The sequence below is a fragment of the Bos javanicus genome, chromosome 3 (assembly GCF_032452875.1).
Source record: "Bos javanicus breed banteng chromosome 3, ARS-OSU_banteng_1.0, whole genome shotgun sequence".
Taxonomy (NCBI): Eukaryota; Metazoa; Chordata; class Mammalia; order Artiodactyla; family Bovidae; genus Bos; species Bos javanicus.
The window spans coordinates 86,225,581-86,238,844 of record NC_083870.1 but is presented as its reverse complement, the minus strand read 5'-3'; the positions used below and the strand labels follow the sequence as shown (position 1 = coordinate 86,238,844).

The following is a 13,264-nucleotide window of genomic DNA, read 5'->3' as shown; positions in this document are numbered from 1 at the left end:
CTGTAACTTTGTGCAACCAATGGGCTGTTTCTCCCAGAAAGTGATGAAGCCATCTCCATCTGAACTTGAGTTTGTAATACAGGCTTGTGTTGAAAGTGCTCCAGGAATTTCTAGGGAACTAGAACTATTCTTTTTTTAGCACCAACTATAAGCTATTTTAACACTGAACATTCCTTTTATTTAATCATCACAACCACTTACCACAGTGTCGTTGGTCAGGAAGATGCCTGTGCTGAGAGGCAGGGAGGTAGTTGATTCTTGAGACAGTATTGAGTGATGAAGGGAATTTTAAGGAATTCAGAATGGCCACAATTAGGGAGCCTTGATGGGAGACAACTATAAAGTGGAAAGAGGCTACAAGAAAGTATCCGTGTGGCTCCCTAAGGAATATGAACTATAGGAAGCAGCAGAAAGCACTAAGAAAATCTAGGCAGAGGATGACATTTTTAAATGAATACTTTAGTGAGAGTGGATTGTAGAAGGAGGAGCCTGAAGATGAGGAACTCTGTCCTTGTGTGGATGGAAGCAATGTAGTTGAAAAGTCGTGAGGATTTAGGTAGGGATGGTTCAGCGGGTAGAGTCAACCTGCAGTGCAGGAGTCAAAGGAGACTCGGGTTCGATCCCCAATTCTGAAAGATCCCCTGAAGGAAATGGCAACCCACTCCAGTATTCTTGCCCGAAAAAAATCTCATGAACAGAGGACACTGGTGAGCTACAGTCTATGGGATTACAAAGAGTTGGATGTGACTGAGCGACTAAGCACACGCACAGACATCCTCATTTTACATATGGAAAATGGAGCCTCCAAGAGGGGAAGTATAGCATTCACCTACCCCCGCCAAGAATAAAAGTATTGAAAAGACAAGTGATCATACTATAAATAGAATGTCCCAGTAATATGTAACCAGACACAACGAAATGACTTTTTAATTTTTTTTCGAAATGACTTTAAAAACATGTGTCTGTCACACTCCAGACTCATAAAAGAAACAGAAGAGACAAAGAGTCACTTGGTCAGTCAAAAACATTTACTGAGCATATAGAGGGGATTCTGAACCATATTCTATCCAAGGATCCCTGACACGAGAGAAAATATGCAGATGTTAAAGCTCCTGGCAGTATGTGAGGCTTCAGATGAGAGCTACAGTTCAATATTTACACTTTTTCCATCAGCTATATGGACCAAGAAACACTTTTTGTTTTGTACAATAAACCTGCAGCCCCTACCTTCCCGAAAGCTGATCGTGTGGGGACACTTAAATGGTAAACAGTTAACAACAGTTCTGGAGAAGGCAATGGCACCCCATTCCAGTCCTCTTGCCTGGAGAATCCCACGGATGGAGGAGCCTGGTGGGCTACAGTCCATGAGGTCGCTAAGAGTCAGATACGACGGAGCGACTTCACTTTCACTTTTCACTTTCATGCATTGGAGAAGGAAATGGCAACCCACTCCAGTGTTCTTGCCTGGAGAATCCCAGGGAAGGGGGAGCCTGGTGAGCTGCAGTCTATGGGGTCGCACAGAGTCGGACACGACTGAAGCGACTTAGCAGCAGCAGCAGCAGCAGCAACAACAGTTCACCCCTAGAAAGCACAGCTGGAATCATTCCAGGTGATGGTGAGCAAAGAGAAGCTCAAAGCAGGGTATACCCGGTTCCCGACTGAATGCTTCAGAAACACCCATGCTCCGGCCCTCGGTACCCGGAAGGCCCTTGTCCTGCAGATCAGGTCAGGACGCGGCTCTGACACCGTCACCGAGTCCTACCTGCTGAAGCGTCAGGTGCACCTTCTCAGGATCCAGCTGGAACGAGTTGCCTACAAAGGGCAGGCCCGCGGGCCCTGGCGGGAAGTTCTTTGGACGCCGCCTTTTGAGGAAATCAGCAAAGAAGAGAAAAGCGACAGCCCCCAGGAGGACAGTGCCAGGACGGAGAGCTGCCCAGAGGGCCGCTGCCAGGGAGCTCAAGGCCTCCAGCATTACTGCGATGTCTGGTTTCGCTTCTGTGAGGATCTGTGCGTCTTGTGCGCTCAGCCGGGTTCCCAGATCCCGCCCCATCCTACTGTCTCACCCCGCCCTTCCCTCCTCCCACCACTGTTCTTCCCTTCCCCCAGCGCTCAGCTAAGCCCCACCCCTGGCTCCCTGTGGCACCGGGTCCACCTTACCCCTCCTTGCCTTTCCTTAGGTCCTGTCTCCTCCTCCCCTTGCCCCACCTTTCCCCCACCTGAGTCTGTCCTTCTCTGGGCTGGAGCCCAGCCTATCTGCTACCCACTAGATGTCAGGCATGGGATTCCCTGGAGAACATACTTGGATCTGAGAAAAGGCTAGGCTGGGAGGTTTTCTGTGTCCACTGAAAGAATATTCACAACCTAAACATTGAGGGTTATGTTTTATTCCATGAGAAGTTTAGAACTTCAAGCTAGTTCAATTCAGTTCAGTCGCTCAGTCATGTCCAACTTTTTGTGACCCCATGGACTGCAGCATGCCAGGCCTCCCTGTCCATCACCAGCTCCCGGAACTTGTTCATATCATGTCCATTGAGTAGGTGATGCCATCCAAGCATCTCATCCTCTGTCATCCCCTTCTCTTCCTGCCTTTAATCTTTCCCAGCGTCAGGGTCTTTTCCAAGGAGTCAGATCTTCACATCAGGTGGCCAAAGTATTGGAGTTTCAGCTTCAGCATCAGTCCTTCCAATGAATATTCAGGACTGATTTCCTTTAGGATTGACTGGTTGGATCTCCTTGCAGTCCAAGGGACTCTCAAGTCTTCTCCAACATCACAGTTCAAAAGCATCAATTCTTTGGAGCTTAGCTTTCTTTATAGTCCAACTCTCACATCCATACCTGACTACTGGAAAAACCATAGTCTTGACTAGATGGACCTTTGTCGGCAAAGTAATGTCTCTGCTTTTTAATATGCTGTCTAGGTTGGTCATAGCTTTTCTTCCAAGGAGCAAGCATCTTTTAATTTCATGGCTGCAGTCACCAGCTAGGGCAGCAGCATTTCAAGTAACAGAGAACTGCTCAGAGGAGTTGGTGGGGGGACAGGCAGGCTGAGTGGCAAAAGATTATTGTTAATTAAAGTAAAACCAGATATCTCAAGTTAAGGAATTTAGCACTTTTCTATATACAGTAAGATGTAAGAGTCTGGGCTCACTGAAATCATTCCTTTGATAGGCACCTCACCTATTTGGGGCCAGTATCCAGTGTCTTCACATCCTGAGTTTTCTCAGGGCTCAACATAGGGAGTAGCTGCAGTCTGATGGCTCCTAGGGGGCAAGTATTCTTTCTTTCCTGAGTTCCCTCAAGGGTCATCAGCTCACCATCTGCAGTTACTGCAATCGCTGATGATTTTGACATACTTTGTTTACTAATACAACAGGAAATAGTCCATTTCTCATTTGTTGGTTTGTTTATTGTTTTGCTCTATTTAGAGAGCCTGTCATTCTGAGACCAAGGATGTACTAAGGTTTATGGTTTCATTGCATCTCAGAGAGCTCCACAGACACTTGAGCTTTGTGTTTTTCAATCACCTTCTCACCAAAGGATTGGAGCCCAGCATCTTGAACTTCGGAAAAACAACAGAACCAGACATTTCTTGTGAGGTACTCTGTAACAAGGGACTGAACTCTTCTCTTTATATAAATTACTTCAGTGACAAAATTATGGGGATGCATTCTTGGTTCCATTTAGCAGTTAAGGAGAAGTAAACATCTTTTCAAACAAAGTTTGAAGGAATTTGTTGCTAGTAGACCTGCCTTAATAATGTTTAAGGTCTTCAGAAAGAAAGATATATAGGTCAAAAACACAAATATAAATAAAGAACATTAGAGAAACAAGTAAAGTATATTGAGTCTTACTTGCTTTTTCTTAATTGAGCTGATAATAAAACTTTGTTCAAAAAAAATAGCAACAATGTATTTGGTGATTTTAGCATATAGATAGGTGATATGAAAGATGAAATGTTGGTTGCACAGAAGGAAGGAATTAGGAAAATTCTGTTATAAGGTACTTGACCTTCTAATTAAGCAGTGTAGTATTATTTGAAGGTGGATTTGAATCAGTTGGAAATGTATACTGTGAACTATAGAGCAACCACTAAAGTTTTAAAAAAGAAATATAACTGTATGCTCAGACAGAAGAGAAAATGGATTTATACAAAATACTCAGTTAAAACCAAAGGAGAGAGAAAAAGAGTGAAAGACAAAAAAGAGACACATATCAAAAGCAATAGGAAAAAAATAATGACTATTATAGATAATAATCTGTATCAATAACCACATTAAGTATTTATATTCTGAACACACTTGTTAAAAGACTGTCAGGGTCCATTTAAAAAAAAAAGACTCCTTTCAGATGGTTCATTATTAAGATACAGAAACATGACTGATTTTTGTAGGTTTTGGATCCTGAGACTTTGCTGAATTCGTTTATTATTTGTAACAGTTTTTGTATGTGTGTAATCATTAGAGTTTTCTAGATATTAAAATGGGCTTCCCAAGTGGTGCAGTGGTAAAGAATCGCCTGCCAATGTAGGAGATGCAAAAAAACCCAGGTCAGTCTCAGGATCTGGAAGATCTCCTGGAGAAGGAAATGGCAACCCATTTCAGTATTCTTGCCTGGAAAATTCCATGGACAGGGGAGCCTGGTGGACTCATTCCATGGGGTCACAAAGAATTGGATATGAGTGAGCATGCGTGTGCATGCATGCACACACACACACACACACACATTAAAATAATGTCATCTACACACAGAAATAGTTTTAGCCCAGCATCAGAAACAACAAGATACTTAGGAATAAACTTAACCAAGAAGGCAAAGGACTTTACATTGAAAATGTAAAATATTGCTGAGGAAAATTAAAGAAGATGCAGATAAATGGAAAGCTATCTCATGCTTGTGAACTAGAAGAATTAATATTATTAAATTGCTCATGTTAGTCAATACAATTTCTGTCAAAATCCCAAAGGCATTTTTTATAGAAATAGAGAATATAATCCTAACATCTATATGAAATCACAAAGACTCTGAATAGTCAAAGCAACCTTGGATACCTCACACTTTTGTCTATGAGCTGTCTGTTTTAGATAATTGAGAGAAGTAGAATCATGTAATATTTGTCCTTCAATGGCTAGCTTATTTCACTTAGTATAAAGTCCTCAATGGTCATCCATTTCTAGAATTTGATAAGGTTTCTTTCTCCTTTATGAATGAAGAATATTTCATTGCATATATAGTACACATTTTCATTACTCATTCATTCATTAAAGGACATTTAGCTTGTTTCCAACTCTTGGTTATTATGAATAATGGTGCTGTGAAATGAAAATCTCTCTCTTCAATTTTCTGATTTCTATTCTCGTGGATAAGTGCCCAGTAATAGCACCAGTGGTTCATAGGGAAGATCTATTTTTAATTGTAAAGAATCTCCATACTGGTTTCCATAGTGACTGCACCACTTTACATTCTTACCAATGGTGCATAAGTCTCCCAGTTTGCCCACACTAGTGGTTTCCAGATACTGGAGGAAGGAGAAAAATGAAAATTTTCTGCTCCATGGGAATAGAGTTTCAACCATGTGAGATGGAAAATTTCTAGAGATCATGTGTGAAATGCTGTGGTTAGAGTTAACACTACTGTCCTATACACTTAGAAGTGAAAGTGTTAGTCACTCAGTCTTGTCTGACTCTTTGAGACGCTATGAACTGTAGCCTGCCTGGCTCCTCTGTCCATAGAATTCTCCAGGCAAGATACTGGAGTGGGTTGCCATTTCCTCCTCCAGGGCATCCTCCTGATCCACAGATCAAACCTGGGTCTCCTGCACTGCAGAGTGATTGTTTACCATCTAAGCACCAGGGAAGTTAGGTCACTGGATTCAGAGTCCAGAGTGCTAACCATTACAACATGGAACCCCACAGCTGGTGATTTACTCTACATTTAAAATTTTATATATCAGGTAGATCTCCTGTTATTTGTTTTTGATCACACATACACAAACCCAACTGTATGTTGCCTAGAGCAGACTGATTTTAAATATGGAGACACAGATATATTGAAATTAAAGGGTTGGAGGAAGATATACAATGATAACACCAATCAAAGAAAACTGAAGTAGCTGTATTAATTGCTGATACCAGAACAAGGAAAACTTTCATAAACTGTAAAATTTTATATCATTGAATGCATATAGTAGGAAAGAATAAAAGACTAAAATAAACAATTTAATCTCCTAACTCATGATTCTAGAAAAAGAAGAGAAAATTAAATCCAAAGAAAGCACAAGAAATAAATAATAAAAATTAGAATTTCTCTAGACAGGAAACACAAAAATGGTGTATAAACTCGAACCCAAAACAATAAAGTAAATGGCAACGGGATCATACTTATTAGTAATTACCTTAAACGTAAATGGGTTGAATGCCCCAACCAAAAGACAAAGACTGGCTGAATGGATACAAAAACAAGACCCCTACATATGTTGTCTACAAGAGACCCACCTCAAAACAGGGGACACATACAGACTGAAAGTGAAGGGCTGGAAAAAGATTTTCCATGCAAATACGGACCAAAAGAAAGCAGGAGTCACAATACTCGTATCAGATAAATTAGACTTTAAAACAAAGGCTGTGAAAAGAGACAAAGAAGGTCACTACATAATGATCAAAGGATCAATCCAAGAAGAAGATATAACAATTATAAATATATATCCACCCAACATGGGAGCACCGCAGTATGTAAGACAAATCCTAACAAGTATGAAAGGAGAAATTAACAATAACACAATAATAGTGGGAGACTTTAATACCCCACTCACACTTACGGATAGATCAACTAAACAGAAAATTAACAAGGAAAAAAAAACACATGTATCTATAAAGTTCACTAAAGCAAAGCACAGTAAAATGAGGTATGGCAATAAAAGGCATTAAATTTATCAAATAAAAAAAAATAATAAAGTGCTGAAAAATTAAAAAAAAAAATTAGAGCAGCAATGAATCAAAGGTCTATGCATAATGATAAAGGGTCAGTTCTCCAAGAGGACATCAGATCAGATCAGATCAGTCACTCAGTCGTGTCCGACTCTTCGCGACCCCATGAATCGCAGCGTGCCAGGCCTCCCTGTCCATCACCAACTCCCGGAGTTCACTCAGACTCACGTCCATCGAGTCAGTGATGCCATCCAGCCATCTCATCCTCTGTCATCCCCTTCTCCTCCTGCCCCCAATCCCTCCCAGCATCAGTCTTTTCCAATGAGTCAACTCTTCACATGAGGTGGCCAAAGTACTGGAGTTTCAGCTTTAGCATCATTCCTTCCAAAGAAATCCCAGGGCTGATGTCCTTCAGAATGGACTGGTTGGATCTCCTTGCAGTCCAAGGGACTCTCAAGAGTCTTCTCCAACACCACAGTTCAAAAGCATCAATTCTTTGGCGCTCAGCCTTCTTCACAGTCCAACTCTCACATCCATACATGACCACAGGAAAAACCATAGCCTTGACTAGACGAATCTTTGTTGGCAAAGTAATGTCTCTGCTTTTGAATATGCTATCTAGGTTGGTCATAACTTTCCTTCCAAGGAGTAAGCAATTCTATAATGTGTATATACCTAACAATGGAGTTTCAAAGTACTTGCAAGCAAAATGATGGAACTTCAAGGGAAAATAGATGAATTTACCATTATACTTAGAGACTTGAATATCCCTCTACCATCAATGGACAGAACCAAGATGCAGAAAACCAGTAAGAGCAAAGTTGAACCAGGCAGCATTATCTATTACCTGGATTCAATTAACCTTTATAGAATTCATCATCCAACAAGAGCAGCATGCATATTCTTCTTAGGCTCATGTAGGACATTCACCAAATAGGCCACATTCTAATATAAAATATATTTATTAAATATCAATATATAAGTCACACAAATTATGCTTTCATAATAAAACAAAGTTAACTAGATATCAATAAAAGAATAGTAGGTAGAAAACTGCAAACTACTTGGATATTGAACAACACACATAAATGAACATGACTCAAAGAAGAAATCTCCAAAAATAAAAAATCTTGAACAAATGAAAATATAACCTATCAAAATGTGTGGATTCAGTAAAATCAGTGTTTTGAGGAAATTTTATACCATTGAAGGTATATAGCAGGAAAGAATAAAAGACTTAACAATCTAATCTTCTATCTCATGATTCTAGAAAAAGAAGAGAAAATTAAATCCAAAGAAAGCATGAGAAGATAAATAATAAAAATTAGAGCAGTAATTAATCAAAATGAAGATAGGCGAACAATAGAAAAATGAACAAAAGCAAAAGTTTTTTTTTTTAATTTCTTAAAAATTGGCAAATGTCTAGCCAAGTTAACTGAGAAAAGAGAGAAAGGATGTAAATTACTATGATAAATGAATAAACACCATCACTACTCATCTAATGGATATTATAAGAAAGGAATATCATGAATAACTCTATGCCCACACATTTGATAACCTACATGAAATGGGCCAATTCATTGAGAGACAGTCTACAAAAACTCACATAAGAAGAAACAGAGATCTCAATAAGCCTATATCTATTAAAGAAAACGTAATTCATTAATAAACTTTCAAAGGTGAAAGTACAGATCCAGACGCTTTCAAAGATGTATTCTACTGAACTTTAAGAAGTAAATCATAATAAGTTACTACAATCTTTTCCACAAAATCAATGCATAGAAAATATTAATTTAGTCCTTGAGACCAATGTTACACTAATTAAAAAACCAAACAAAGATCTGAGGAGAAGGAAGAATCACTCTCATGAACATTGGTGCAAAAATTTTGTCAAGTGTTAGTAAATCAAATTCAGAGATGTATACAAGGTGGTATACACCATGATCAAGAAGGATTTTCTGCTAGGTATGCAAAGTGGATTCCATATTTGAAATTCAATCAATGTAACTTCATCACATCAACAGGCTAAAGAAAAATATGTGATTCCATCAATAGATTCTATCATTAGATGATACCACTCTAATGGCAGAAAGTGAAGAGGAACTAAACAGCATCTTAATGAATGTGAAAGTGGAGAGGGAAAAAGCTGGCTTGAAACTCAACATTCAAAAAATTAAGAACATGACATCCAGTCCCATCACTTCATGGAAGATATTTGGAGAAAAGCTGGGAACAGTGACAGATTTTATTTTTTGGGGGTCCAAAATTACTGAAAAATCATTGACTAATAGTCATGAACTTAAAAGATGCTTACTCCTTGGAAGAAAAGCTATGACAAACTTAGACAGCATATTTAAAAGCAGAGAGATCACTTTGCCGATGGAGGTCCATATTGTCAAAGCTATAGTTTTTCCAGTAGTCACATATAGATGTTAGAATTGGACCAAAAAGAAGGCTAAGTGCCAAAGAACTGATGCTTTTGACCTGTGCTGTTTGAGCATCCATTAGACAGCAAGGAGATTAAGCAGTCAATCCTAAAGGAAATCAACCCTGAATAATAATTGGAAGGACTGATGCTGAAACTGAACCTCCAATAATTTGGCTACCTGATGCAAAGAGCTGACTCACTGGGCATGAATCTGAGCCAACTCTGGGTTATAGTGAAGGACAGGAAAGCCTGAAGTCCATCAGGGTCACAAAGCATTGAACGCTACTTAGTTGGCTGAAGAGCAAGTCAATCAGTTCAGTTCAGTTCAGTTGCTCAGTCGTGTCCAACTTTTTGCGACCCCATGAATTGCAGCACTCCAGGCCTCCCAGTCTGTCACCAACTCCCGGAGGCCACCCAAACCCATGTCCATTGTGTCCGTGAGCCATCCAACAATTTCATCCTCTGTCGTCCCCTTCTCCTCCTACCCTCAATCTTTCCTAGCATCAGGGTCTTTTCAAATGAGTCAGCTTTCTGCATCAGGTGGCCAAAGTATTGGAGTTTCAGCTTCAACATCAGTCCCTCCAATGAACATCCAGGACTGGTCTCCTTTAGGATGGACTGGTTGGATCTCCTTGCAGTAGGAAGGACTCTCAAAAGTCTTCTCCAACACCACAGTTCAAAAGCATCAACTCTTTGGTGTTCAGCATTCTTTATAGTCCAACTCTCACATCCATATATGACCATTGGAAAAACCATAGCCTTGACTAGATGGGCCTTTGTTGGCAAAGTAATGTCTCTGCTTTTTAATATGCTGCCTAGGTTGGTCATAAATTCCTTCCAAGAAGTAAGCGTCTTTTAATTTCATGGCCGCAATCACCATCTGCAGTGATTTTGGAGCCCCGAAAAATAAAGTCAGCCACTGTTTCCCCTTTTTCCCCATCTATTTCCCATGAAGTGATGGGACCAGATGCCATGATCTTCATTTTCTGAATGCTGAGCTTTAAGCCAACTTTTTCACTCTCCTCTTTCACTTTCACCAAGAGGCTCTTCAGTTCTTCTTCACTTTCTGCCATAAGGGTGGTGTCATCTGCATATCTGAGGTTATTGATATTTCTCCTGGCAATCATAATTCCAACTTGTGCTTCTTCCAGCCCAGTGTTTCTCATGATGTACTCTGCATAGAAGTTAAATAAGCAGGGTGACAATATACAGCCTTGACGTACTCCTTTTCCTATTTGGAACCAATCTGTTGTTCCATGTCCAGTTCTAACTGTTGCTTCCTGACCTGCATATAGGTTTCTCAAGAGGCAGGTCAGGTGGTCTGGTATTCCCGTTTCTTTCAGAATTTTCCACAGTTTATTGTGATCCACGCAGTCAAAGGCTTTGGCATAGTCAATAAAGCAGAAATAGATGTTTTTCTGGAACTCTCTTGCTTTTTCGATGATCCAGCAGACGTTGGGAATTTGATCTCTGGTTCCTCTGCCTTTTCTAAATCCAGCTTGAACATCTAGAATTTCACAGTTCATGTATTGCTGAAGCCTGGCTTGGAGAATTTTGAGCATTACTTAACTAGCGTGTGAGATGAGTGCAATTGTATTGTAGTTTGAGCATTCTTTGGCATTGCCTTTCTTTGGGATTGGAATGAAAACTGACCTTTTCCAGTCCTATGGCCACTGCTGAGTTTTCCAAATTTGTTGGAATGTTGAGTGCAGCACTTTCACAGCATCATCTTTCAGGATTTGAAATAGCTCAACTGGAATTTCATCACCACTAGCTTTGTTCATAGTGATGCTTTCTAAGGCCCACTTGACTTCACATTCCAGAATGTCTGGCTCTAGGTGAGTGATCATACCATCGTGATTATCTGGGTCGCGAAGATCCTTTTTGTACACTTCTTCTGTGTATTCTTGCCATCTCTTCTTAATATCTTCTGCTTCTGTTAGGTCCATACCATTTCTGTCCTTTATTGAGCCCATCTTTGCATGAAATATTCCCTTGGTATCTCTAGTTTTCTTGAAGAGATCTCTAGTCTTTCCTATTCTGTTGTTTTCCTCTATTTCTTTTCATTGATCGCTGAGGAAGCCTTTTTTATTTCTCCTTGCCATTCTTTGGAACTCTGCATTCAAATGGGTATATCTTTCCTTTTCTCCTCTGCTTTTCACTTCTCTTATTTTCACAGCTGTTTGTAAGGCCACCTCAGACAGCCATTTTGCTTTTTTGCATTTCTTTTTCTTGGGCACAGTCTTGATTCCTGTCTCCTATACAATGTCATGAACCTCCATCCATAGCTCATCAGGCACTCTATCAGATCTAGTCCCTTAAATCTATTTCTCACTTTCACTGTATAGTCATAAGGGATTTGATTTAGGTCATGCCTGAATGGTCTAGTGGTTTTGTCCATTTTCTTCAATTTAAGTCTGAATTTGGCAATAAGGAGTTCATGATCTGAGCCAGTCAGCTCCTGGTCTTGTTTTTGCTGACTGTACAGAGCTTCTCCATCTTTGGCTGCAAAGAATATAATCAATCTGATTTTGATATTGACCATCTGGTGATGTCCATGTGTAGAGTCTTTTCTTGTGTTGTTGGAAGAGTGTGTTTGCTATGACCAGTGCGTTCTCTTGGCAGAACTCTATTAGCCTTTGCCCTGCTTCATTCTGTACTCCAAGGCCAAATTTGCCTGTTATTCCAGGTGTTTCTTGACTTTCTACTTTTGCATTCCAGTCCCCTATAATGAAAAGGACATCTTTTTGGGGTGTTAGTTCTAGAAGGTCTTGTCGGTCTTCATACGATACTATACTATACTATACTAAGTCACTTCAGTTGTGTCTGACTCTATGTGACCCCATAGATGGCAGCCCACCAAGCTCCCCCATCCCTGGGATTCTCCAGGCAAGAACAATGGAGTGGGTTGCCATTTCTTTCTCCAATGCATGAACGTGAAAAGTGAAAGGGAAGTCGCTCAGTTGTGTCCAACTCTTCACAACCCCATGGACTGCAGCCTACCAGGTTCCTCCTTCCATGGGATTTTCCAGGCAAGAGGACTGGCGTGGGGTGCCATAATGTTCTCCGGTCTTCACAGAACTGTTCAACTTCAGCTTCTTCAGTGTTACTGGTCAGGGCATAGACTTGGAATATCGTGATATTGAATGGTTTGCCTCAGAAACGAACAGAGATCATTCTGTCCTTTTTGAGATTGCATCCAAGTACTGCATTTCGGACTCTTTTGTTGACTATGATGGCTACTCCATTTGTTCTAACGGATTCCTGCCCACAGTAGTAGATATAATGGTCATCTGAGTTAAATTCACCCATTCCAGTCCATCTTAGCTCACTGATTCCTAGAGTGTCGACGTTCACTCTTGCCGTCTCCTGTTTGACCACTTCCAATTTGCCTTGATTCATGGACCTAACATTCCAGGTTCCTGTGCAATATTGCTCTTTACAGCATCGAACCTTGCTTCTATCACCAGTCCCATTCACAACTGGGTGTTGTTTTTGCTTTGGCTCCATCCCTTTATTTTTTCTGGAGCTATTTCTCCACTGATCCCCAGTAGCATATTGGGCACTTACCAACCTGGGGAGTTCATCTTTCAGTATCCTATCTTTTTGCCTTTTCATACTATTCATGGGGTCAATAGATGCAGCAAGTCAACAGATGCAGAAAAAGTATTTGACAGATTCCAACATACATTTATGATAAACTGCTGCTAAGTCGCTTCAGTCGTGTCCGACTCTGTGTGACCCCAGAGACGGGGGTCTTCTCCAATGCATGAAAGTGAAAAGTGAAAGGGAAGTCACTCAGTCGTGTCCAACTCTTAGCGACTCCATGGACTGCAGCCTACCAGGCTCCTCCGTCCATGGGATTTTCCAGGCAAGAGGACTGGAGTGGGGTGCCATTGCCTTCTCCAACATT

The 13,264-nt window shown here is 40.5% G+C and overlaps 1 protein-coding gene across 1 annotated transcript in view; it reads right to left on the bottom strand.

Moving 5' to 3' along the window:
* LOC133245119 (cytochrome P450 2J2-like) overlaps positions 1–5,672 on the bottom strand; it is a 33,610-nt gene extending 27,938 nt beyond the window's left edge. Inside the window, exon 1 of the mRNA XM_061413062.1 lies at positions 1,763–5,672. Within this exon, the coding sequence (XP_061269046.1) occupies positions 1,763–2,050 (288 nt within the window). The 5' untranslated portion in view covers positions 2,051–5,672. The remainder of the gene's footprint in view (positions 1–1,762) is intronic.
* Positions 5,673–13,264: the final 7,592 nt, after the last annotated feature.